General features: G+C 36.7%; 1 protein-coding gene across 1 annotated transcript in view; it reads right to left on the bottom strand.

Moving 5' to 3' along the window:
* Positions 1 to 280: 280 nt before the first annotated feature.
* Positions 281 to 23,315, bottom strand: part of LOC148949058 (heme-binding protein 2-like) — a 51,142-nt gene continuing 28,107 nt past the window's right edge. Inside the window, exons 3-5 of the mRNA XM_089092810.1 lie at positions 21,265 to 21,394; positions 19,126 to 19,306; positions 281 to 533 (exon numbers count right to left, since the gene is read on the bottom strand). Of these exons, the coding sequence (XP_088948936.1) occupies positions 329 to 533; positions 19,126 to 19,306; positions 21,265 to 21,394 (516 nt within the window). The 3' untranslated portion in view covers positions 281 to 328. The remainder of the gene's footprint in view (positions 534 to 19,125; positions 19,307 to 21,264; positions 21,395 to 23,315) is intronic.

The following is a 23,315-nucleotide window of genomic DNA, read 5'->3' as shown; positions in this document are numbered from 1 at the left end:
CTACCATAGGACTGTGGCGTGTTTTCATCCCCAAAGACATATTTACTGGACCTTCCAACTATGTTGAACAAAATGACAACTCAAAATTCAAATTGGATATTTTTCGGAAATGATGTCCTTGGGAAGGGAGGTTGAGCCCTTTTGAAGTTTCAGAGAAACACATTCTATATGAAGTGCCCTTATAAAAAAAAAATACATTGTGCCCACACCACTCTTTACACAGGGAAATCTTTTTTGCTGCCTATGGTGGTGAATCAAAGAATTAGGTTAACAGTTATAGTTCCCTTTAGATTATTATTTAATAGTAAATATCAATTACAAAAGTAGTTTAATTTTTCTCTTCAGTCATCAATCGTGTAAACCAAACTACATTTTGTCTATTTTCAGTAGTTTCGGGGCTATCATAATTGACGATGTACCATGGTGCATACTGTGCATCTGCAATACCATCCCTTTCCAGTGATTGATAGAGAGTGTAACCTTCTGTTATAAATTCATTTTCTGAGAAACCTCCTGCGTTTCCCGAGAATTGCCTAGAAGCAAAAAGACAGATAAAAATATATTGTATAGATTTACTAGTATTATTAACAATAAAAAGTCCTTACAGCAACAACCCAAGGCAGTTAAACAAGTCTGTCTTCCTCCTATCTTCTCTCTTTTCTTTCACTCCTGGAGGCAATTTCTTAATCATATATTATGAAAACCCTCCCCCTTAACCCATTATAGTATATTTTGATTTCCGTTTGGCTCCAGATGGATGGTAAAAAAAATCACTGTTTTTGACACTATTATTAACTCACTACTTCTGTCACACAATAAAACAAAACGTAACAGAAAATGATTGAAGACATTTGTCCTTGTTTTGCTTTTATTACCAAACAGAAGTTTGTTTATTATTAAACCCTATGCACGCATACTGTACACATATATGTGTGTATGCTCTTATATTTTCGTTTCTTTCTCTTTTTTTGCCTCGTTTTGTCGGCTTTCTTCCCTTTAATGCTCTCTGTCAATCTTCGTTCATTGATCCCTATCTCAGCCTCTCTTTCAATGTAACACAGGGCATTGACACACAAGGTAAAAATACTATTAAATGAATATAATAGCCGTTTTATAGGCTTTTAAACACCTGACCTGGCAAACTCGGCCATCATTCCTCAGAAATGGCCCTCACTACCTTCGCGTAAATTCAAACCAAATGTTTATTTTTTAAGGTTGAACCCTTTTTTTCTCCTAAGTATATTTTTTTCAACCAAGCCTAATCGCAATTACTTTGAACTGACATAAATTGGCAAATAAATTAGGGGACGGGGTATTATATCATTGAACTAATTGATACCCATAATTAAAACAGTGTTCTGAATAAACTGATCATCGTATTTTCTTTACTTGCATAGTTTTTCTTTCCGCTGTATGAGAACTGCGTTCCTGTGGTAACAGAATCTCTTTGGAGCCATGTGCAGTTGAATTATTAAGAGTCAAAAACTTTTTATTTTGCACACCACACATAAAAAAGACAAGTTCTATATACATTTAAAGAAATCCAATGGGAAACACTACGATTGAGGATAACTATGACAATCGTTAGTCCAATAGCAGAATACACTGAATGGTTAGTTAGAGTTTGGGCGAGGTTGTCAGTTTTGCCAGGTTGGATGGAGAATTTTGTGCTCCCTTTAGCCCAAAATTATACTTTGTTTGGATAGATTTATGGTCCACAAATTTACTTATGAGTTTTTCACGATCGATTAAATTAGTTAAGCATTGTTTTTATTTACTTTGATGAATTATGATTCAAATTCTTATTTATTTTCGGAAAGATATTGAATGGAATATATTCTGATAACAATAACAGTTTATTTTCAACCCAAAAAGAAAACACAAGCGGGTTACAAACTAAGAAAAAAACCTGAACGACTAAATACACCATTAGGACACTTTTCTAATGAAAGATGTAAATAAATCTGTGGTGAGTTGGGAGATCATTGTTTGTCTGAAGGACTTCATCCATATTATCAGATAATTTTTATTTAGCCGTGCTAGGCTGTATCTGTGGATATCTAGCATCATCACTTGATTCACAATTCTGTTCTTAAAACGCAGCTCTGATATACAATCGGGAAAAAGCAAAGGCTGGAATAGTAAATCAGTCAAAGCCATAAAAAGTCTTTACAGCAACAACCCAACACAGTTAAACAAGCTTGTCTTCCTCCTCATTCAGTTCAGTTAATTGTCAGAGTTCAACGAGTGAAGAGCTAAACAAGTTTTCAATTGAATCGGATATAGTCCTTGCTGAAATTTGTTGAACTTGTGTAAGGAACTAAGCACATATTACAAGCGTGAGTACTTTGGGGTGGAAGATTGGAACATTTAGTTGTTGAAGTTTGTTACCTGTAGTGCCCCCCCCCCCTTCGTAACTGCAGATTGTATAATGGCAAAATACAAAGAGTTCGATCTTGTCCTAGCTTCATTTCAGGGATACCCCTTATGGCCATCAGTTGTTATTAAATCCACCACAGACCAGAAAAATCAAGCTAGATACCTAGTCTTTTGCTACGGTACCCACTCTGAGCATAATATAGCTGAAGCTCATATCCGCAACTGGAATGAGCACTTTAAAGAAGCTTGTACAAGGACAGATAAAGATGTAAATAAGGCTTTTGAAGAGCAGCGCCTATTCCCTGATATTTTCAAGACTAAGAGTAAAACCTACTTGTCTCTACCTAAAACTAAACCAAAATCCAGCCTAGTGCCGTCAACTCAAACTTCTGCAGCAGCATCAACTTTAAAGGAAATAATGAATGAAACTCAAGAGGAACTAATGAACACTAAGTCGAACCAAATGAATGACATTTCTCGTGTTATATCAGACACAATGAAAGATTACCGAGCTTCGGAAATTATCAGTGAAGATATTGTGAATGAAGTTTATAATTCTATTTCCCTTGAATATAATGCTAAATTTGAAAAAATTGAATCAACCCTTCAAAAACTTTATAATGCTGTGAACTTGCTTGAAAATAAAATTTCTAAAATAGAGGACAGGGTTGACCAACTTGAGCAGGATACCTTACTTGACACCCTAATTTTCTACGGTGTGAAACCAAACCCCAATGTGGAATTAATGGATAATCTTATTGAAGTGATAACAAAAAATAATGGGCTTGCAAGATTTCAAAAAAATGGACCTCTTAAAGGCTAATCGATTCCGTATGCCTGCTACTCAAACTGAGAATGTGAAAATTGCCCCCATCCTGGTAAAATTTTCAAAATTGGATATTGCTCGAAAAGTGTTTGCAGCAAAAAGTAAGTTGGTTAAGTCAGGTGTATTTGTGTCTGAAAACCTAACTAAAAAGCGTCGCGATCTATTAAACGCGGCTCGCAGCACCTTTGGTCCAAGAAGTGTTTGGTCGGATCATGGACAAGTTCTAGCCAAAGTTCCGGGTGAAACTCGTATACGTAAAATAAACTATTTGCGTGAATGCATTAGTATGTGACTTGTTGGTATTTTTCTTAATTTGTAAATGCCTTCCACAGTTCATTGATTTTCATTTATTTACTTTATTTATTTTTTTCATTTTTGTTTCTCTTTCCGTGCTAATGGTTCATTCCGATAATACCTGATGTCCAATTAGTTATTTGTTTGTTTGTAATCCTTTGACAGGTTTTTCTTTTGCAATTGATTTAAGTAAAGATTTCTTTTTGGTTCATCAGGTGACTTTAATAGACTCCAAGTAAAACCTGTTTTTGTGAATTTTTTAAGCCATGAGAGTCGGCTTTGCGAGCTTGAAAATAATCCTTTCGATTTAATTAGTTTCGTAAATAATTATGTGGGTCAGGCTAATCAAAGTCCGATTAATATAAACCCTATTAGTTATAGTAAATATGTTTCGGATTTGGGGGGAGAGGAGGTTACCAAAGGAAATTATTCTCTGACAGCATTTAAGCTCAATATTCAGGGTCTCTCCTCGTCAATAGATAATTTAAGACAAATTGTTTCTGATGGATAGCCTGATGTTGCGGGTTCATGTGAGACGTTTTTGGATTCTGGCAATGAAATGCTATTGGATATCCATGGTTACAAAATGGAACGTATAAACCGCTGCAAGATGGCTAAGGGAGGTCTTGCCATGTATCCACCGTAAGTAAAATGATTAATTCTTTTAGTGACCAGGGTGATGTCAACTCTTTGGGGGAACGTTTGTTGAGTTACAAAATAATCCCTTAGATATAGAAAGTATAATTAATAATTCAGTTGGAAGTAGAAATAGGAATTATAATGATCCTAAATAGGTTATTGAAAGTAAATATGTTTCGCAATTAAGTGGTTATGCCTCTTCTAAACAAGATGGTATTTTCTCTGTGCTTCACCTAAACATTCAGGGACTTTGTTCCTCTTTTGAAGAGCTGAAACGGATCGTCAGTGGTGGAACTCCGGATGTTATTGGATTGTGTGAAACTTTCCTGGATTCAAAAAAGGATACGCTTTTAGATATCCAAAGATTTAGGATGGAGAGGATGAACCGGAAACGGATGGCGAAAGGTGGCCTTGCCCTGTATATTGCCGATCATCTTGTATATAATTTCCGAAGTGATTTGAGTAGAAATGAGGAAGGAATCTTTGAATCCCTTTTTACTGAGATTAAGTCAGGTTGTAAGAATTTAGTAGTCGGTTTGGTTTACAGATCCCCTAGTGGATCTATTCCTTCGTTTATGAAAATTCTAGAAGAGGTTTTGGACTTAGTCCAAAAGCATCCTTGCGAATTAATCCTTATGGGAGATTTCAACCTTAACCTGCTGAATCAAAATTCTGCTTCGGCTGCAGATTTTTTGTCAATGATGCTTTCTGCGGGACCTCTACCTTCAGTTTGTATACCAACCCGGGTTACTGAGATGCATGCATCACTTATTGATAATATTTTTTCGTCACTAGATGTCTTAGATAATTTGGTGATGATTAGTGATATTTCTGATCATTTCCCTACTATTTCACGATATAGGACTGATAATCGATTGCACCGTAAAGTTTCGCCATCTAATCTCCCATTTTTTCGTTTTGGTGTCAGTGAGATCAGTCTACTTAAATCTCGTTTGACTGATCAGCCATGGGATAGTTTGGATTCTGAATCGGATTTTAACCGCTCTTTTGATTTCTTTTATGATTCAGTAAAAGAGGGTATCCTAGAAGTTTGCCACCAGAATCCAAAGCCTCATACCTCGAAAAAGATAGTACTGCTGAATCCGTGGATGACTCCAGGTCTCCATAAAAGCTGGAAAAGGAAAAATTGTCTGTGGAAACTATACAAGGCTTCGTCATCTACTTCTCATCATCAGCGGTTCAAGGCCTATAGGAATATATTTAATTCTCTGTGTCGGAAGGCCAAGTCTCAGTATTATCACAGGAAATTTTCTGAGTGTGGAAAGGATGTTGGGAAGACATGGAAAATTATTAATTCTGTACTTAAACCTACTCCCCTCCGCCTTCAGTTCCAACAAAGCTGATAGTTGACGGTAAAATTGTCCAAGGTGATGAAAATGTTCAGCTAGAGCTTACGTCTTATTTTGCTAATATAGTAAAAACGACTGCTTCATCTGTGAGCTCTACAACTCCTCGTTGCGATTTCAGAGCCTATCTTGGACCCCCATGTTTAAAGTCAATGGTCTTGAACCCTGTTTCTGAGTTTGAGGTAGCTCGGATCGTAAATGCACTTAAAGGTTCATCGTCTTCAGGGCCGGACGGAATTCCTACAAGGGTTATCCGTGCCGTTCTTCCTGCTATTCTGTCACCATTGACTAAGCTTGTAAATCTGTCTTTCGTGAATGGAATTTTCCCTGAATCACTCAAGCGAGCTAAGGTTATAGTGCTGTATAAAGGTGGGTCCCGGAGTGATCCTGCTAATTATAGGTCAATTTCTCTTCTATCTGTTTTCAGTAAAATTTTTGAGATGGCTATGCTATCCAGGCTTCTTAGTTTTATGGATGTCGAAAAATTTTTCCATGATTTCCAGTTTGGATTCCAAGCGAATCACTCTACAGAGCATGCTTGCGCATCTCTCTTGAATTTCAGTCATTCGGCAATAGATTTTGGTCTTATCCCGGCAGTTTTATTTTTGGATGTTCGTAAAGCTTTTGATTCTTTGACTCATCATATTCTTCTTTGGAAATTATCGCATATTGGTATAAGATCAAATGTTTTCTCTTGGTTTGAATCATATCTTTCTGGTAGACTTATTTCAATTGATCCGCTTTTCCGGAGCCCTTCTGAAGTAGAATATGGTGTCCCACAGGGATCTGTTCTTGGCCCCTTTTATTTCTGATTTACGTCAATGATCTGATTTCAGTAGTCAAAAACACCAGTCCTCTAGTATGCTGCACTCTGTGTCATCCGGATGTTTCTTCGTGTCCCAATGCTACTTCTAATGAAGATTACCTCGTTGTTTTTGCTGACGAAAGTATTTTTGGGACTCTAGGGAAGACGGAATGTGATGTCAGGTCTAATCTGGTGGCAATATTTGAGAGAGCAGTTTCATGGTTTGAGGTGAATTACTTGGCCTTGAATGTTACCAAGTCACATTTTCTTATTTTTTCTCGAATTGGTGTAGCTTTCCCTCAACTGACACAGCTTCAGGTGTCAAAAGGCTCCTTGTTTAGACCAAAGAATCGGTTGGTCCGGTTTCTTGGTATCCTGCTTGATGAGAACCTTTAGTTTAGATACCATATAGCCATGATTAGGGTTAAGGTCTCACGGAGTTTGGGTGTCATTCGAAAACTCAAACATACCTTTCCTGGATCTATACTGAAGCTTCTTTTTTTTCTGCCTTGTCCAGTCATATGTCTCTTATTGCCCCATAGTATGGATGTCTACTTTTCCTTCTACACTGCGGTCGCGTTCTGTAATTTATTTTAAAACACCGCGTCTGGGTATGGACACCAACCGTTCTTCACCCATACCGCTTCTAAATCTACAGTCTATCTACATTCTTTCTTGTGCTTCTTTTGTTTTTCATCAGCTTCATGGCAATCTTCCAAAATCTCTTCAAAAAAATCCTCAGTTTATTTCTGATTCTGCTCCATGTAACCTTCGTTCGTCACATAATATCTGCATTCCTCCTACTCCCACTGTGCGGTCAGATTTCAATCTCCTCATCGCTTGTCATCAGGTTTGGAACTCCCTGCCTTCTTCAGTCCAGAAATGCCACTCGTTTGGCACTTTAAAGAGGATTCTTAAGGACCATTTAATTAAGATTCAAACTGAATAATTTTTTTTTTTTTTTTTTTTTTTTTTTTTTTTTTTTTTTTTTGAGTTGATGTCCCCTGATGTCCCCTGAATGTTTAGTTCTGTTTTATGGTGGTTTTCTCTGCGCTATGACTCCCAGGCCTCAGGTATGACTATCAATATTTATTGGTGAAACTTGTATAGTTCACTAAGGAGTAGCATTCATAAAGACGGGTTAATTTTTATTGCTTTCGCACCATTTTATTACAGTTAAAAAATTATAAGCCTTATGACTGAATTAACTCATAAACGTCAATTTTGCTACCTAGCCTCAGAAATAAGCAGAGCTGAATGAATTGGGATTTATTTAGTTTTAAATATAAGTTTAAAAGGGCTGTATATGGCTTATGTTATGATATTTTAATATCTTGGATATGAGTTATGAATAATATCGTAACAGCTATTATGATATTGGTTCTACCTGACAATACACATAATTCTGTTTCGACGATAGGAATTCGCTTATAGTAATAATTTTTTTTTTTTTTTTTTTTTTTTTTTTTTTTTTTCTTTTTGAGTTTATTTAACATAATTAATTAATTTAGTGTATTTATTCTAATTTTTTCTATAGTTTCCATTTTATCTATATTTTCTTTTCTTCTCCTTCATATGTGAGTAAGTGATCATTTTAAATTTTCTTTTGTTTTTTTTTTTTATATATGAGTATGTAATTCATATGTCTTCCCTCTTTTTACAGGCCAATGAGCCTTTGAGGGATTAATAACATGTAATATTGTATGTGGATTTAATGAAGAATAAAACTTATCTTATCTTATCTTATCCTATCTTCTCTTTTTTTCTTTCATTCAAGGACGTACTTTCTTAACCCTTCATTATGAAAACCCTCCTCCTTATCCCTACTATACCTTACCTTACCTACTACTATGAAAGAGTAGATAAGAATCTTAGGTATTTTTATGTCCAGGGAGTGATCTAGGTTCACAATTTTTTTCGTCCAAATCTCATTTATAGCTGCAACTGATCTTTCTTCTCAAAGTGTTTAATGACTCGAGAGATAAAACAGTTGTGTTAGATTATCGGATAAGCGCCATCTTATAAACTCAATTTCATTTCTCTTAAATTTTAATACTTCAACCCTGGTCCTATTTATTATAAAAGATATTCTTTCCCCGTTAATTTTTTCTCTTGGTTAACTGTCTATGGTATGTATTTAAAGAAGCTTCTAATTAAGAAACAAGCCTCTGAAAAGTGCTGGCTATGGTTGACTCATGGTGACGTTGGGTAATGAAAAGATTGATCAGGTGGGCAGCTTCACTTACCTTGGTAGTATTATTAGTAAAGATGGTGGGAGCAGTGAAGATGTTAAATAGAGAATAGCCAAGGCTCAGGGTGTTTTTTCACAGTTAAAAAAAGTCTGGAAGAATAGGAAGATAAATCTGCAAACCAAGATTAGAATATTAGAAGCTACAGTGATGACAATGGTCAAATATGGCTTTAAGCATGGACGCTCCGAAAAGCGGATGAAGATTTGCTAGATGTTTTCCAGAGAAATTGCTTAAGGATTGTTCTGGGTAATCGTCTGACTGACCGTATTTCAAACAAAAGGCTATACGAAAAATGTGGTTTAATACCGCTCTCTAGGGCTATAATGAAAGAAAGGTTAAGGTGGCTAGGGCACGTTGTGTGGATGAAGGATGACAGATTGCCGAAGATGGTCCTTTTCGGCAGACTATCTAGGGCTAAACGGAAAGCAGGTCGTCCCCGTCTGGGGTGGGAGGACGTCATAAAGAAAGATTTTCAGGAAATGGGAACTTTCTGTGACGGTGTAAAAAGGGAGTCATTTAATATATTGGGAGGGAGGAGAAGTAGGTGTAATTGTGTTGGCGTCAACCGGCATGATTCTGCGGTGAGTTGTTAGTAGTAGTAGTAGTAGTATGGTTGACTCATTCAGGAAATAAAATAACTTGAAAAACCGAGGGTAAATTTATACTTCAATTTGAAGGGGCCATTCATCGCCTTTGGTCAGAGTTCGTGTACTCACCGCCTGGGGTGATTCGCGAAGTGTTTTTTTTTATTCAAGTTCCTTAAATCGTTTTGTCATCCTGATTTGCCAAATAGTAAGGTTTATATTTTTTTTCTGTGCAATCTTATTTTATCAGTTTTCACCATGGTAGAGTCTAGAGAGACAGAGAGTAGAGTGATTTGGTACAGAAAATGGGTCCTATACTATGTGAGATAGCTTTCCCGAAGGAAAGTAAAATTTTTGAAAGAACAAAATTTTGCTTAATAGCGTGAGCATACTCACCAGGGAAAGCAAACTTGTCGTATCCCTACTGTTTATAGCTGTGGCAAGCCCACAGTACGAAAATCATTGAGGGCAGAGCATACAGAACCTGGGTCTGTTCAAAAACTTCAGAAAGGACTCATTCAATTGGGAATTGAGAGGGCTAGTGTCCTGAGTGCTCGGAGGGCGAATTCCCCCCCCCCCGTCCCACACCCATCATTTTGCCCAAAACTTGCGATCGACATTTTGATATTGCCATTTTGTTGAACGTCGTTGAAGGGTCCGGAAATTATGTTTTTGAGTATGACAACCCCCTCACAGTCCTCAGGGCTAAGGTTGTAAGTTAAGTCCTGGGGGCATATAGTGTTTTTATAGAAAGTTTTGTAGTAAAAACTTCAAAAGGGCTCTTTTGATTCAAAATTGAGAGGGTTATTGCCCTTTTTAATGGTCTAAAGTAATAAGAGGGAGAATCACTAATCACCAATCACCCAATCGCGATACCATATACTAGTACGATCAGTAGTGACACTAGTTGCACTATGCCACGGACACTCTCGACACTACAAAACAAATACTGGTGGCAAGAAATAGAATTGAATGGATTACAACAGGTTTAAGAAAAATCACCTATAGAGTTTTGGGACGGATGTGCAGCTCAATTGATTTTTTGATAAATTTGTCAAACTACTCCGAAGCTAAAAAAATTACAACTATTGATGGTTCGATCATCGCCTAGATTGAATGAAGCTAAAGCGACTTTATTTTTCTTCTAACCTAAGTTTTCTTTCTTCGCTTTCATTTTTCACTCGTTCTGATGCTCGCTTTCGCTTGTCTTCAACCGCACACTTATTTGTTCTTCAATATCGTTTTTGACTTCCTTTTGCGTATATTCTAACCTCACAGTTCTTTGTTGTTCAGTTTCATTTTTGACACGTTCTGGTTCTCGCTGTTGCTTTTGCTCTAACCGTAAAATCCTTTCTTCTGAACTTTAGTTTTTATATGTTCTAATCAAATCAAATATTTTATTGTTCTTCAATTTTGTTTTTGATTCGTTCCGATCCTCTTTGTTCCATGTATTGTAACCATTTATTTCTTTGTTCTTCACTTTTTCAGCAGCTTCTATGTATTTGATTATCTAATAATCCATTAGGATAACCGTCAAGTTATTCTTTAGTTTTAATTCATGAGGTGTCATTTTCGTTTTCGTTGTCACATATATTCTACGCGAATATTTCTTTTTTCTTCACTTTCAATTTCGATTCGTCGTGATTATCGCTTTTGCATGTCTTTTAACTGCAAATTTCTTTGTTCTTCACTTTCACTTTCGGTTCGTTTGATTATGAGGAAAATAAGTGGCTTAGGGTTTTAAGGATATTATAATCTTTATGAGCTTAATTTTTAGTCTAACCAAGTGAAAACTGAAGAATTATTCTAGACATCAGCGAGTTTTACATGATTATGGCTGTAACATGTGTGCAGCCTTTTTTTTTAATTTTTGTTTGTAATTAGGTTTGATTCTCGTTGTCACAGGTCTTCTAAACGTAAAATTAATTTTTTTCAATTTCATCTGCCTTCTAACCACATATTCTTTTTCTTCTTCATTTTGCATTTTCATCTTGCATTTACATTTTGGATTATTTTAGACATTTTTTCAATGCCCTTTGCTGCAACTGCTCAGATGTGTCTTGTCTCATTTGAATGGTCCAGGCTGTTTATTTCACCCTATTATGAATTTACATTGTTTGGGTCATTCTTTTTGTCTTATCACGTTTGAATGTTCAAGTGCTTGGCCAAAAATTTTTCTTCTTCAGTGAATCATCATATATAACAATTGTAAATTTTCACCGAAAGGGTGTCAGTTTCATTCTCTTTTCAGCTACCTGTCGGGCACAGATTACCTTCACTCCTATATCTGCAAGAATTGCAACCATTCGTCTAAAAGGACCCATCAAAAGTTTCTCAGTCTTCCAGATACACGCTCCAAACTCTGTCCAAAGTGAAGAGGACTGTGATCGATTCTAGTTTCATTTACAAAATATAACTAATCAGATACACAACAAAGGTATATTAATTTTCATGGGGAACTTAACGCAATGGTGGACGGTTTCCAAGCCAGTTGGAGAGATGAACATGGGACTCTTAATGCAAGGGAAGAACGGCTAATTGACTTCTTCCGAGAGACTGAACTATATATCACAAACACCGCTTTCAAACACAGACACTTACAAAAGGTTACACGGAGATCCCAAAGCAGAAAGAATGAAAACATGATTGATTCTATTCTAATATCCAGACGATGAAACTCGTCTGAAACAGAAACTGTTTTACAACATGGAGGATACTTTGACTAGGACAACATGCTGCTGATGACCAAAGTTAAAAAGACTTGCCAAGACGACAAAGATTCCCAGATTCCGAACAGAAGTTGTCCGTGACCCTACAAAAAATACGTTTATACCACTAGCCTCTCTAAGATACTGTGGACATCCTGAATATATCTACCCCCTCACAAGTTAAAGAAACTGACCGCTTAGCCACATTGGATCACTGAAGATATAATACGAGTATGTGATCAGAAACGCCTCTACAGAAACAAATTTGACCAAAGTAGCCGTGACACCTACAAACTTCTCAAAAGAAAAGTCCGAAAGGCACTCCAAAACCATATCGCCGAGAGATGTAAGAACAGTGAAACCCAGCTGAAAAAAGGGAACAGTTATGAATTCTTCAAAAAAGTCAGAGAATTACCCACCAGCAGAGACCTTACGACGTCCATGATTCTGGACAAAAAAGGGAACGTTATCAATGATGTGAAAACAAAGCTCGCCCGATAAAAAGAACATTTTTATGGGAAATTCAACAAAGTAGTGACGGAATCAAACGTCCTATCCTAAAAAACTTTGTTTTTACAATGATCATAAATGATGATTTGTTTGAAAAAAAAAATTCTTTTCCATCCACCTGAAGTATCAAACGTGATAAGTCCAAGAAAAAGACCCGGACAACGTGAATTCACAATTGGTGAAAAGACAAACATAGGAGTAGACTAATACGGGAAGTTAAAACAAAGGGCATTGATAAATTGTCTGAAATAATGAAAATACAAAATTGAGATGAAAGAAAAATGTGGCTAGAAGACTTGCAAGCACGAGGATCAAAACAAATAGCAAGAATCAGATTGTGTCAAAAATGAAAGTGAAGAAGAAAAAATTGTCTTGTTAGAAGACACGCGACCACGGAACCAAAAAGAGTAAAAAATTTGAGTAAAGAAGAAAGAAATATTAGTTTAGAAGACAAACATTGTCGTAATCTTCGACGACAACAATTCATGCAAAAGCGAGTGTCGGAACGAGTCAAAGATGAAAGAAAAGAAGAAAAAATTGTGCGGTGAGAAGACAAGTGACCGTGGGAATAAGAAAAAGTAAAAAATGATACTGAAGAAGAAGGAAATATTAGTCTAGAAGACAAACCTCTTCGTAATCTTCGATGCCAATAAGCTCTGGCACAAAACCAAGCACACAACTATACAGATGCCGTAAACAGCGCAAGTATTAACTACGAGCCATTGGGACCGTTCAATATTGCGTGTATTTACTGTGAAGCCCTCCATGTTACTGTAAAAAAAAGTTGCAAATAGATAATGTTACTCGCATAGTAGAATTGCTTTGCCATCCCCATAACGTCCAAATGAATTAGTTTGCCATTTCTAGGACATCACTTGCTATCTAAAGAGTTCCACAAATGGATTCAAGCCACAAACAACTATGAGAAAGTTTACAAGAAAATGAAAAAGAAAAGTCCGAAAGGCACTCCGAAACCATATTGCCGAGAGATGTAAGAACAGTGAAACCCAGCTGAAAAAAGGGAACAGTTATGAATTCTTCAAAAAAGTCAGAGAATTACCCACCAGCAGAGACCTTACGACGTCCATGATCCTGGACAAAGAGAGGAACGTTATCAATAATGTGAAAACAAAGCTCGCCCGATAAAAAGAACATTTTTATGGGAAATTCAACAAAGTAGTGACGGAATCAAACGTCCTATCCTACTTCTCAATCACAAAGCGTGACACCTTGCCATCTCCAATAAGACTTGAGAACAAAGTGGCCAAAAGAATCCCTTAAGCAAGGCAAAGCTCAAGGACCAGACGGTGTCACTGCAGAACTAATAAAAATTGACTCGGACAATGTTGTTGACCTATACCATAGTATTATAACAGCCACTTGGTCCACTAGATTTGTCTCATGACAGCGGCTTATAACCACAAAAGTCAAAATGCATAAAAAAAGGCTGCAAGAAAAACTGTGAAAAATGCCGGCCTATCCGCCTGACAAGCAACCAAACCAGAATCCTAACTAAGATCTTCCTCCATAGACTGCAAGCAATCACTGCTTATGTTTTCGACGAGTATTAATCTGGGTTTCGACCAGGACGATCTACTATTGATTAAATTTTTACTGCGCGCCAACTAATGGAAGGCTACGTTGAGTTTAAAAGAGAGCCATATCAACTATTCATTGCTTTTCAACCTGCCTGTGACCTCATATGGAGCAAAGGACTTTGACATATTTTAAAACACCACGGTGTTCCAGACGAAATCTTCAAAATCGTCAGAGACATGTACAACGAGTTCAAAAGTTCAAACCTATTCCTGCAAGCCATCCTCTCCCTAACACCCACTAGGTATTTGACAAAAATAGATGCAATCCTAAATGACAAAACTAGAGTATGCTGATTATATTAACCAGTTAGCTACGACCTCCCAAGAACTCTAAAGACAGGCATACAGCATCTCTCAAGCAACGGAGTCGTTTGGGATGCAGAATAATTCAAATAAATCTTTGGTTACATCATGTCAGCACCAGGACACAATAAACCCCTCTCATAAGAATTGATGGTGAGCAAGTGGAAACAGCAAATCGATTTCTTTATCTTGGCAGTTTATTAATGCCTAATAATTGCCACACTGCCGACATTAAACGTCACCTAGCCCTTGCCAGCTCCAATTTCAGAAGACTCTCAAATTTATGGAAATCGGGCCACCTTTTAAAGCATCTGAAAACTCACCTTTCTAGCAGCCTGATCATACCCATTGTTCCGTATGGGTTTGAAACATGGACAATAAAAGCTTAAAACGAGCATACCCTTCTTGCATTGAAAATGAAATGCCTAAGACGCATAGCGAAGGTTAAATACAATGACCGTGTCACAAATGAAGAAATCCGCAGAAGATTAGATCATCAGACACGATCCTAAACAAAATTAGAAGATAGCAACTGCGCTGGCTTGGGCACGTCCAGATAATTGATCCTATTCGACTAACCAAGGTCTCGCTCGAAGGGACTGCTGAAGGACGTCGAGCACGGGAAAGACTTCGTAAGTTCTGGGTTGACAATTTTTAGGGGCAACACATCACCCACCTATACACAACTGCACGTGACTGAATAGTATATTGAGCACTGGCCAACGAAATTTCGAAAGGAACAGCCCCGAAACGTCCCTTGAGGATGGATGAGACTTAATTAAGTAAGTACGTAAATTTTATGGCAGTTACATATTATGAATACTTCTATATTAGTACATGCTGTCATTACAAAAGTGATATATATAAGTCTGATGAAACTCACGTGAATCTTTTTCCAAAATTAAGGCTCTTAACAAATTTTCTGAAACTCGCGACCTATATAAATGGTTGTTTTGGCCAGAAAACCCCTGGATACCAATTTTCCAAAAATGTCAATCAGTTATTTTAGAAGCTCTCCAATAAATTTTATAGATATAAGAAAACAGAAAAGAAGACGACCTAAAAAACTTTGTTTTTACAATTATCATAAATGATGATTTGTTTGAAAAAAAAATATTTTTTTCCAACCACCTGAAGTATCAAACGTGATAAGTCCAAGAAAAAGACCCGGACAACGTAAATTCACAATTGGTGAAAAGACAAACATAGGAGTAGACTAATACAGGAAGTTAAAACAAAGGGCATTGATAAATTGTCTGAAATAATGAAAATACAAAATTGAGATGAAAGAAAAATGTGGCTAGAAGACTTGCAAGCACGAGGATCAAAACAAATAGCAAGAATCAGATTGTGTCAAAAATTAAAGTGAACAACATAGAATTGTCTTTTTAGAATACAAGCGACCACGGAACCAGAAAGAGTAAAAAATGAGAGTAAAGAAGAAAGAAATATTAGTTTAGAAGACAAACATTGTCGTAATCTTCAACGCTAACAATTCATGCAAAAGTGAGTGTCGGAACGAGTCAAAGATGAAAGAGAAGAAGAAAAAATTGTGCGGTGAGAAGACAAGTGACCGTGGGAATAAGAAAAAGTAAAAAATGATACTGAAGAAGAAGGAAATATTAGTCTAGAAGACAAACCTCTTCGTAATCTTCGATGCCAGCAAGCTCTGGCACAAAACCAAGTACACAACTATACAGATGCCGTAAACAGCGCAAGTATTAACTACGAGCCATTGGGACCGTTCAATATTGCGTGTATTTACTGTGAAGCCCTCCATGTTACTGTAAAAAAAGTTGCAAATAGATAATGTTACTCGCATAGTAGATTTGCTTTGCCATCCCCATAACATCCAAATGAATTAGTTTGCCATTTCTAGGACATCCCTTGCTATCTAAAGAGTTCCACAAATGGATTCAAGACACAAACAACTATGAGAAAGTTTACAAGAAAATGCGAGAAGTGGAGTATGATGTAAATCCACGCCCTCCTTCAGTGGGACAACAGCATCCAAACGTGCAGTTCATTTTCACTCTGCCAGATGGTCTCGATGATACACGGTTCAATTTTCAGTGGTAATTTAATTGAGGAAGTATTTGGAGAATTTCTTTCAAATCAAAATTTTAGTCTAATGAAACATCGTGTTATTTTAGTTTCGCTCAACAAAGACGTTAGTAAAAGAAATGCGAAAATTATTGATCGCCTCCCAGGGGAATACAAATCTGATAAAATCTATGATTCTGTAAAAGATAAAGAGGGAGGAGAAATTGAATTCATTCCAGAATTCGTTATTTCAATAGACACTGCAGATTTGCGACCCCATGACTTAAAAATGAGGAAAAATGCCGTCTTTATGCTTCGACATAACATCGATATTTTATAAGGGAGGTGCAACGGAACTCGCCTTATTGCTATTGAATTGTGTAAGAACATAATTAAGGCGAATATAATTACTGAGGAAAAATCAGATAACGAAGTTCATATCTCTTGAGTTACGCTCGACTAAGGTAAAGGTCAACTTGTATGTACTGTTCAACGAAATCAATTTCCACTCCTACACGCAAATGCAATGCAATGACATATAATTTTGTCTTGAAGGAAGCATCGACAACATCCAAAAAAAATCTTATTGCTAGAATTATATGCCTTTTTTTAAATTGATCAAACGAGCAATAATTATGTATATTTGTGGTTAAAGATTTATCGTCGAAATCGGTTACAAAGTTATTTTCTCTTAAAACTGGTTACAAACTGGCTTAAAACTGGTTGACATTCTGGCCGGAAGAACGATCTAAATTGGAGGCAGCTTTAAGCAAGAATTTTCACGTTTCTATGGGTGGTTGAATCGAACCTATGGTGACGCCATGACATCAAGAAGAAGTAAAAATTGTCTTTGGTTAGAAGACGTTTTTAATGTCTAAGACGTATACAAAATTAAACAAGATGACAATCTGCTTTGCAGAAAATCACAGTTGAATAAGGAATGTATTATTATAGCGTCTGTACAGGATAGAAGGGCAAAGCAGGGAGGAGGAATTGAATTCACGATAGAATTTCTTAATTGAACTGAAGAAAGCCGGAGGGAACGATGCACGAAAATGAAGAGCAAGCAAGATCTGCGGTTTTCAAGACATTACACAACTAGTATTTAACGAATACTTCAAATCATAAATGAAATCTGCTGTTAAGTGAGAAGCAACAGTAGGATACACAACGAGTTCCTAAGAAAATAATTCCTATAAAATATATGATTCATTAATGCATTAATAATGATTCTTTTATGACTTAACAGGAAGGAGGAATAGGATTCACGCTAGAAATTCTTAACTCAATTGTTATCACTTATTTGATAACAGAGTAATATTAAGTCAAATATTGCTTATTTGACTAAAAACAAAAGAACAACGAATATGTGTACCCTTTAAACGAGCAACTCTATATTTATTTGAAACATCTTTTTGTTAGAATTATATAGTTTTTTTGTATTTTTCCCAGGGTGGTTGTATCGAACCTAATCTGACGCCTTTAAACCAAGAAGAAGTTCACATTATCTGCAGTTAGAAGACAAGTGACAAAAAAAAAAATCAACATATTCAAGCCTTCCGCGTTCCAAGTGCCGAGGTCCGGCCTCAGAACCAGCTACATAGTTATTTTGTATCTTAAAACTGGCACATTACTACTTCTGGCCGCAAAACGACTTCAACAGGTCACAACTTTAAGGAAGAATTCGTATTTTATCCAGGGTGGCTCTACGAAGCCTATGGTGACGCCATTACATTTAAATAAGTTCTTATCGCCTGCGATTAGAAGGCAAGCAAAGTTCACATTGTCTGTGGTTAGAAGGCAAGCATGGTTCACATTGTCTGCGGTTAGATGACCAGCTAAGAAGAGAATTAATACATACAAGCCTGGCACATTATGAACGGAGATCAGAGGTAAAATTAGTAATCATCTGAACATTCATTCGTTTTTGAAATTTGACACTTTGTAAATAGGACCTCTAGGGCTCAAATACACAGGCATATTGAATTTTAGTTAATAATTTCCATCAGGATCGCACCATTTTTGGATAGTTTCATCCCTAATTTCCAATTTTGTAATTTATAATTTGCTAATAAATTTTAATGAGAAACTTCGTAGTTAATTCATTTTATAGCCTATATGAAGACTCAGCATGAGTTAAAGAGTTTCTAGTCACAACTATTTTGATTAAAGCTTCGTTCTTTAGAGTTCTTTTGGTACTTAAGCATTATATGGTCACTTCTAAAGAATTCAAGTTTGGTTAATGCTAGTGAAATAAAATAAAGTAGGATGGATATATAATATTTTATAAAAAAAATTTGGGCTACATATTTGCAAATTAGAGGGGGGTGGGGGTGAAGCACAGAATATATTAAATACATAACCTACCCTAGGTACCTTCCCCACCCTCCTCCTAAACCCCCCAAAAACAGTTTAAATATCGTTAACGCAATGAAAAACACGCTTTGCATTGCATTTCTCTATAGCGTTATCTTGCAGTTAACCCGTCTGGTGGGTTTTTCGTGACTGGTTTCCTTACACAATATATAAAAGTGACCATCTAATGCTTAAGTACCGTTCTTTTTATAGTTTCGGTTTTTATTAGCCATATCTCTCATTCCTTGCAGTTCGTTGCCAGGAAGCATTTGATACATTCATAATTGCCAGATCAAATAGCCTAAGTTATTTCGGGTGAAATTATTTCTAAAATATATTTACCTAAAAATTTTTGTCCAATTCATATTTGCCAACCAAATTATTAGTAGGCTATATTATTATTAAGCTGAGGCGTAGGTTGTTTCATTAATTTTCAGTTAAAAATTAGGACGTATCACACACCTTGAATAGAGTTCGAATCCTGGCCTTTCCTCAATGATCACTGTTGGATCTATCGGAGTAGGGGGATTGGCCTGGAGATCTTCCGGTATAAAAAAAGCAGTTGTAAATGTTTGCTTGCAGTTTGGCCCTTCTCCAGGGAGAACAAGTATTGTGACGGGTTTTGTCATCGGAATTTTAATACCTGAAATAGAGGTTAAAAGTTAAAATCAAATTTAACGTCATGGTTGTCTTCACAGACTTTCTCATCTCAACCTAGTTTTTTTCTTGACATCTTTTATGTTACAACAAATGCTATTTTTGGCAATAAGAAACCTATCATCCCAAAAAAAGCTAGTGAAGAATATGATAGAAGCTTAACTGACAGGAAAAACAACCTAGTGATTATTGGCTTTAAAATAAGCATTTCAAATTTTAATTCATTTGTTCTGAACCAATATGAATCACATCTTATATGTTACAAAAGAAAACACTTTTCCAATTGAAAAAAATGTTTTCTTTTGTCAAAAATTAAAGAGATAAATAACTGGTTTATTTAAATAAAGCAGTGGAAAAAAGCTTTATTTAAATTAAACCCGTTTTTCTCTGTTTAGTTTTTTGTAAATAAAAAAGCAGTGTGGTCTAAGAAATTATTTTCTTTCTTTAGAAAGAACGTTTTCCAATCACCTCGAAGATGGGTAACCAGCTCGAGTCAACTATTTCGCACAAGCATCTGCGACGGGGAAAAACTGGCAATTTGACTTTAGAACAAGCATTTCAGATTTAGAGCTAAACATGTAAAATACACCAGGCCCCATAAACTCCTAATCCCTCATTTCTCTCTTTTCAATCTCCCTTCAAAATATTACCTAACCAAAAAATCGTCGGCTCATTATATCGTAATCAAATCTCCACTAAAATCTCGTACTTCGACGAGATGTCAAGTCTAGATGCTAAACGAGAATGAATTTCATTGATTGCATGGGTTCGTCCTATAGTAGTTTTTACCATAAATCTGCGCTGGGTGAAAACTATAGAGCATGATCAAAGTTGCAAAAAGTGCTACCATAGCGGAATAAATTTGAATTGGCCCGAATCAAAACTTAAACGTTAAACTAATAACTGAAAACACATGCCTGTAAGCCTATGATTCCTAGTTAGTAGGTGCCTTCAAAAGTGTCCTTCAATATGGTATATGCCCCTGCGAAGCCATATAACAAAAGCAGTAGTGACTCAGCCAGATTTTTCACACTGTTGTACATCATTTGATTTCAGGATTTGTACGGCTAAAAAAGGAATCGTATGGCGTGCCAGATTTATTAAATGCTTCAAGATGAATTTTCCACTGGGATTAGAATATGGTAAGAATGACATCAGAATCATGGTAAGCTCTGTAGACCACCCCTTAATTAAAAAACATATAATTTTTATAAAACAAACGCTCTTTACAAGAGACTTTCCCCTTCAATCTATTATCACATTATTTTTCAGAGGACCAAAAGAAAATTATTCATATCAGAATCATATTTTGTTAATTTTTTAATTTGGTTTTATACAAGAATCAAAATAGTATCTTTTAATGATCTTAAAATTAAACCAAGGAGTTTACAACTTGGCAATTCGCTTTACAATTTAAAGTATTTACTCAAGTTAAAATTGTGAAGTGCTATTGTGGTACTAAGTATGAAAATTATGACCAAAAGCCTGGTTGCTTATTTCACAGGTTTAAAAAAAATTATCTTTAAAGTGTCTATTACAAAATGTGTCAAATTACACCTATTGCAATTTTATATACTTCTTGAAGTCTCTGATGATCTAGAACAAGATTAAACCTGCACATTTACTTCATTTCATTGCATTGCTTCATTTTGAAAATTAACATTATCCACCATTATATATCAACACAGCTAATCTATTATTAACAAATATCATCAGCAATATTAAGCTAAAACTAGGCTTAAGAGAAACTTTTTAAGGAGTATTGCTTTTCGGCGTCTCTTGTGCCAAGGTTTTCAATAAAGAGAGTGTTGGCCCTCAATTATAATTTTAAGAAGTAAGCAATAATTGGTTTTTGTGAGTATTGATACAGTATAAAAGCACACCGACACTAAACTAGTGAAAGTTCTAAGCTAGTGTAAAAGTACACTGACTAAAAATACTGACCTTCTTCATTCGAACCATTAATATAGTTGAAAAGGGTTTGGTATATGCGGTAATTAACTTCCTCGTAGGTGAAAGCATCCATTGATGTGGCAACCCATTTTTTCTGTGGGTATCGTCTCACCTCATAATCCTGAAAGGGTTGTATTTATTTTTATTAGTTATTTTAAAAAAATATTAAGATTAATTTTCATGGTAAAATTCTCATTTAGATTTTCGTTTTATAGTGTAAATTAAATGCATTGGGGCTTATGAATCTTATTTCTAATCCCTTCGGACTTAGGTGGGTTTACATGGCAAGGTGTATTCCCGCTTGTTGCAGTGGTTATGGACTGCTACGAGTGGGCTCAAGCACTTTTGCCTTCATCCCTAACGTCCGTTCGGAAATCCTAGATGCACCTCAAAGTGGTGGAAGGGTGGACCTCTTTTAAACTGCCTAACCCAGTTTAAGAGTGCTAACGCACCAGGGTAAACGATGGCTTGGGGAGCCGTCGGTCAACAAAATTCCCACAAAACACCATGGAATAATGTTGAACCAAAGAAAAACAACCTATTCTACGGCGTTTCCGGCAGGCGACGCGTCAAGGCCTCCGGCGACCTTGGCGAGAAGTGGGCGAGTCGGTAAAACAACAACATCGTTGAAGATGATGAAGAGGACTTTAAGAATTGCGACCTAGAATGTATGCTCACCAAAACATGACTTGACACAGGCTTTTACAGCCAAAGAATTCTGCCGATACAACCTAGACATCCTGTGCCTCACTGAAAAAGATTGAATGACCAAAGTGAAATTACGATCAGTGACCCAGAAATGGCTGACGTATGTCACTTTTATAACCCTGGCTCTAGCAACGCCTCCGTCAGATGGTGTCAGATTCATCCTCAGTGAGAAGACTGAATCATTAGTACTCGGTTGGAATCCAGCTACAGCAGAATAGCGAAGATCCGACTGCATGGACAACAATTTCAGCGTGACAGTAATAACAGCGTATGCACCTACACGGGACTTATTGACCACCTGAAAGATCACTTTTATGACAAATTACAGGCGGTCCTTAACAACCTTCCTATCTGAGGCCAGATTGTGGTTGGGGGGGGGGGGTGGGTGGCTGGGATTTCAATGAAAGGGTAGGATCCCGTTCTAACCCAGCAGAACACGGTAGAACCATGGTAGGTCCCCAACCATATGGACGTAGAGAACGCTGTGTGAATGGTTAAATATTGCTTAAGTTTGCAATACATAACAAGATATCCCTTATGGACGCTTTTTTCCAACATAAAATTGATCATACGTTCACGTGGATACCCCGAGATGGCCGCAAACTTGCACAACATGATTATCTAATGATAAGTCAAAGATGGCGATCCTCTGTCCTTGACAGCAGAGAGGGGCAGATACTGGCTAAAAAGAAAAGGTCAGACAATTACCTTGTCATAGCCGCACTACTCCAGAAACTGTCAGCTAGGAGAAGAACAAGCCCCACATATAAATAAGATACAAAGAAGCTAGGAATCGCAGCAATTCAGGTTGAGTTTGATCTCAAGCTAAGCAACAGGTTCGAAGCTCTCGCCGTCCTCCAAGATCGGAATGACGATTCGGATGACATAAATATAGAACGGTCGTGGCAAAACATCAAAGCAGCAACACAAGAAGCAGCATTAAAGATACTCGGAAAGCGAGCAAAAAACCACAAGAAGTGGTGAACGGTAGAGACACTTCAGGAACTCTCGGACAAGTCAAAAGCTTCCTAAGATCAGGAAGAGTTCAAACGGCGTCGAAAGAAAGCTCACAGACTAGCTAGGAGGGACAAGAATAGATACTGAGTGAGTGTTGCAATAGAACTGAAAGCGGCAAGAAGTGATGATACCCGTAGACAATACCAGATCCTTAAACACCTCAAGAGAACGGGAAATCTAACAGCTAAAAACGTAAAGAGTACGGACGGTACAGCAATAATCGAAAGACGAGAAAGAATGAATCGATGGACCGAGCACTCCAAGATCTCTTAAATAGACCTAACCAGCTCCTCCCGCCTCCCATACCACCGGAAAGT

The sequence above is a fragment of the Artemia sp. Qi Xiang Cuo genome, chromosome 8 (assembly GCF_049724085.1).
Source record: "Artemia sp. Qi Xiang Cuo chromosome 8, ASM4972408v1, whole genome shotgun sequence".
Taxonomy (NCBI): Eukaryota; Metazoa; Arthropoda; class Branchiopoda; order Anostraca; family Artemiidae; genus Artemia; species Artemia sp. Qi Xiang Cuo.
Note: the sequence above shows the minus strand (reverse complement) of the source record. Positions and strands in the feature narration are given on the sequence as shown.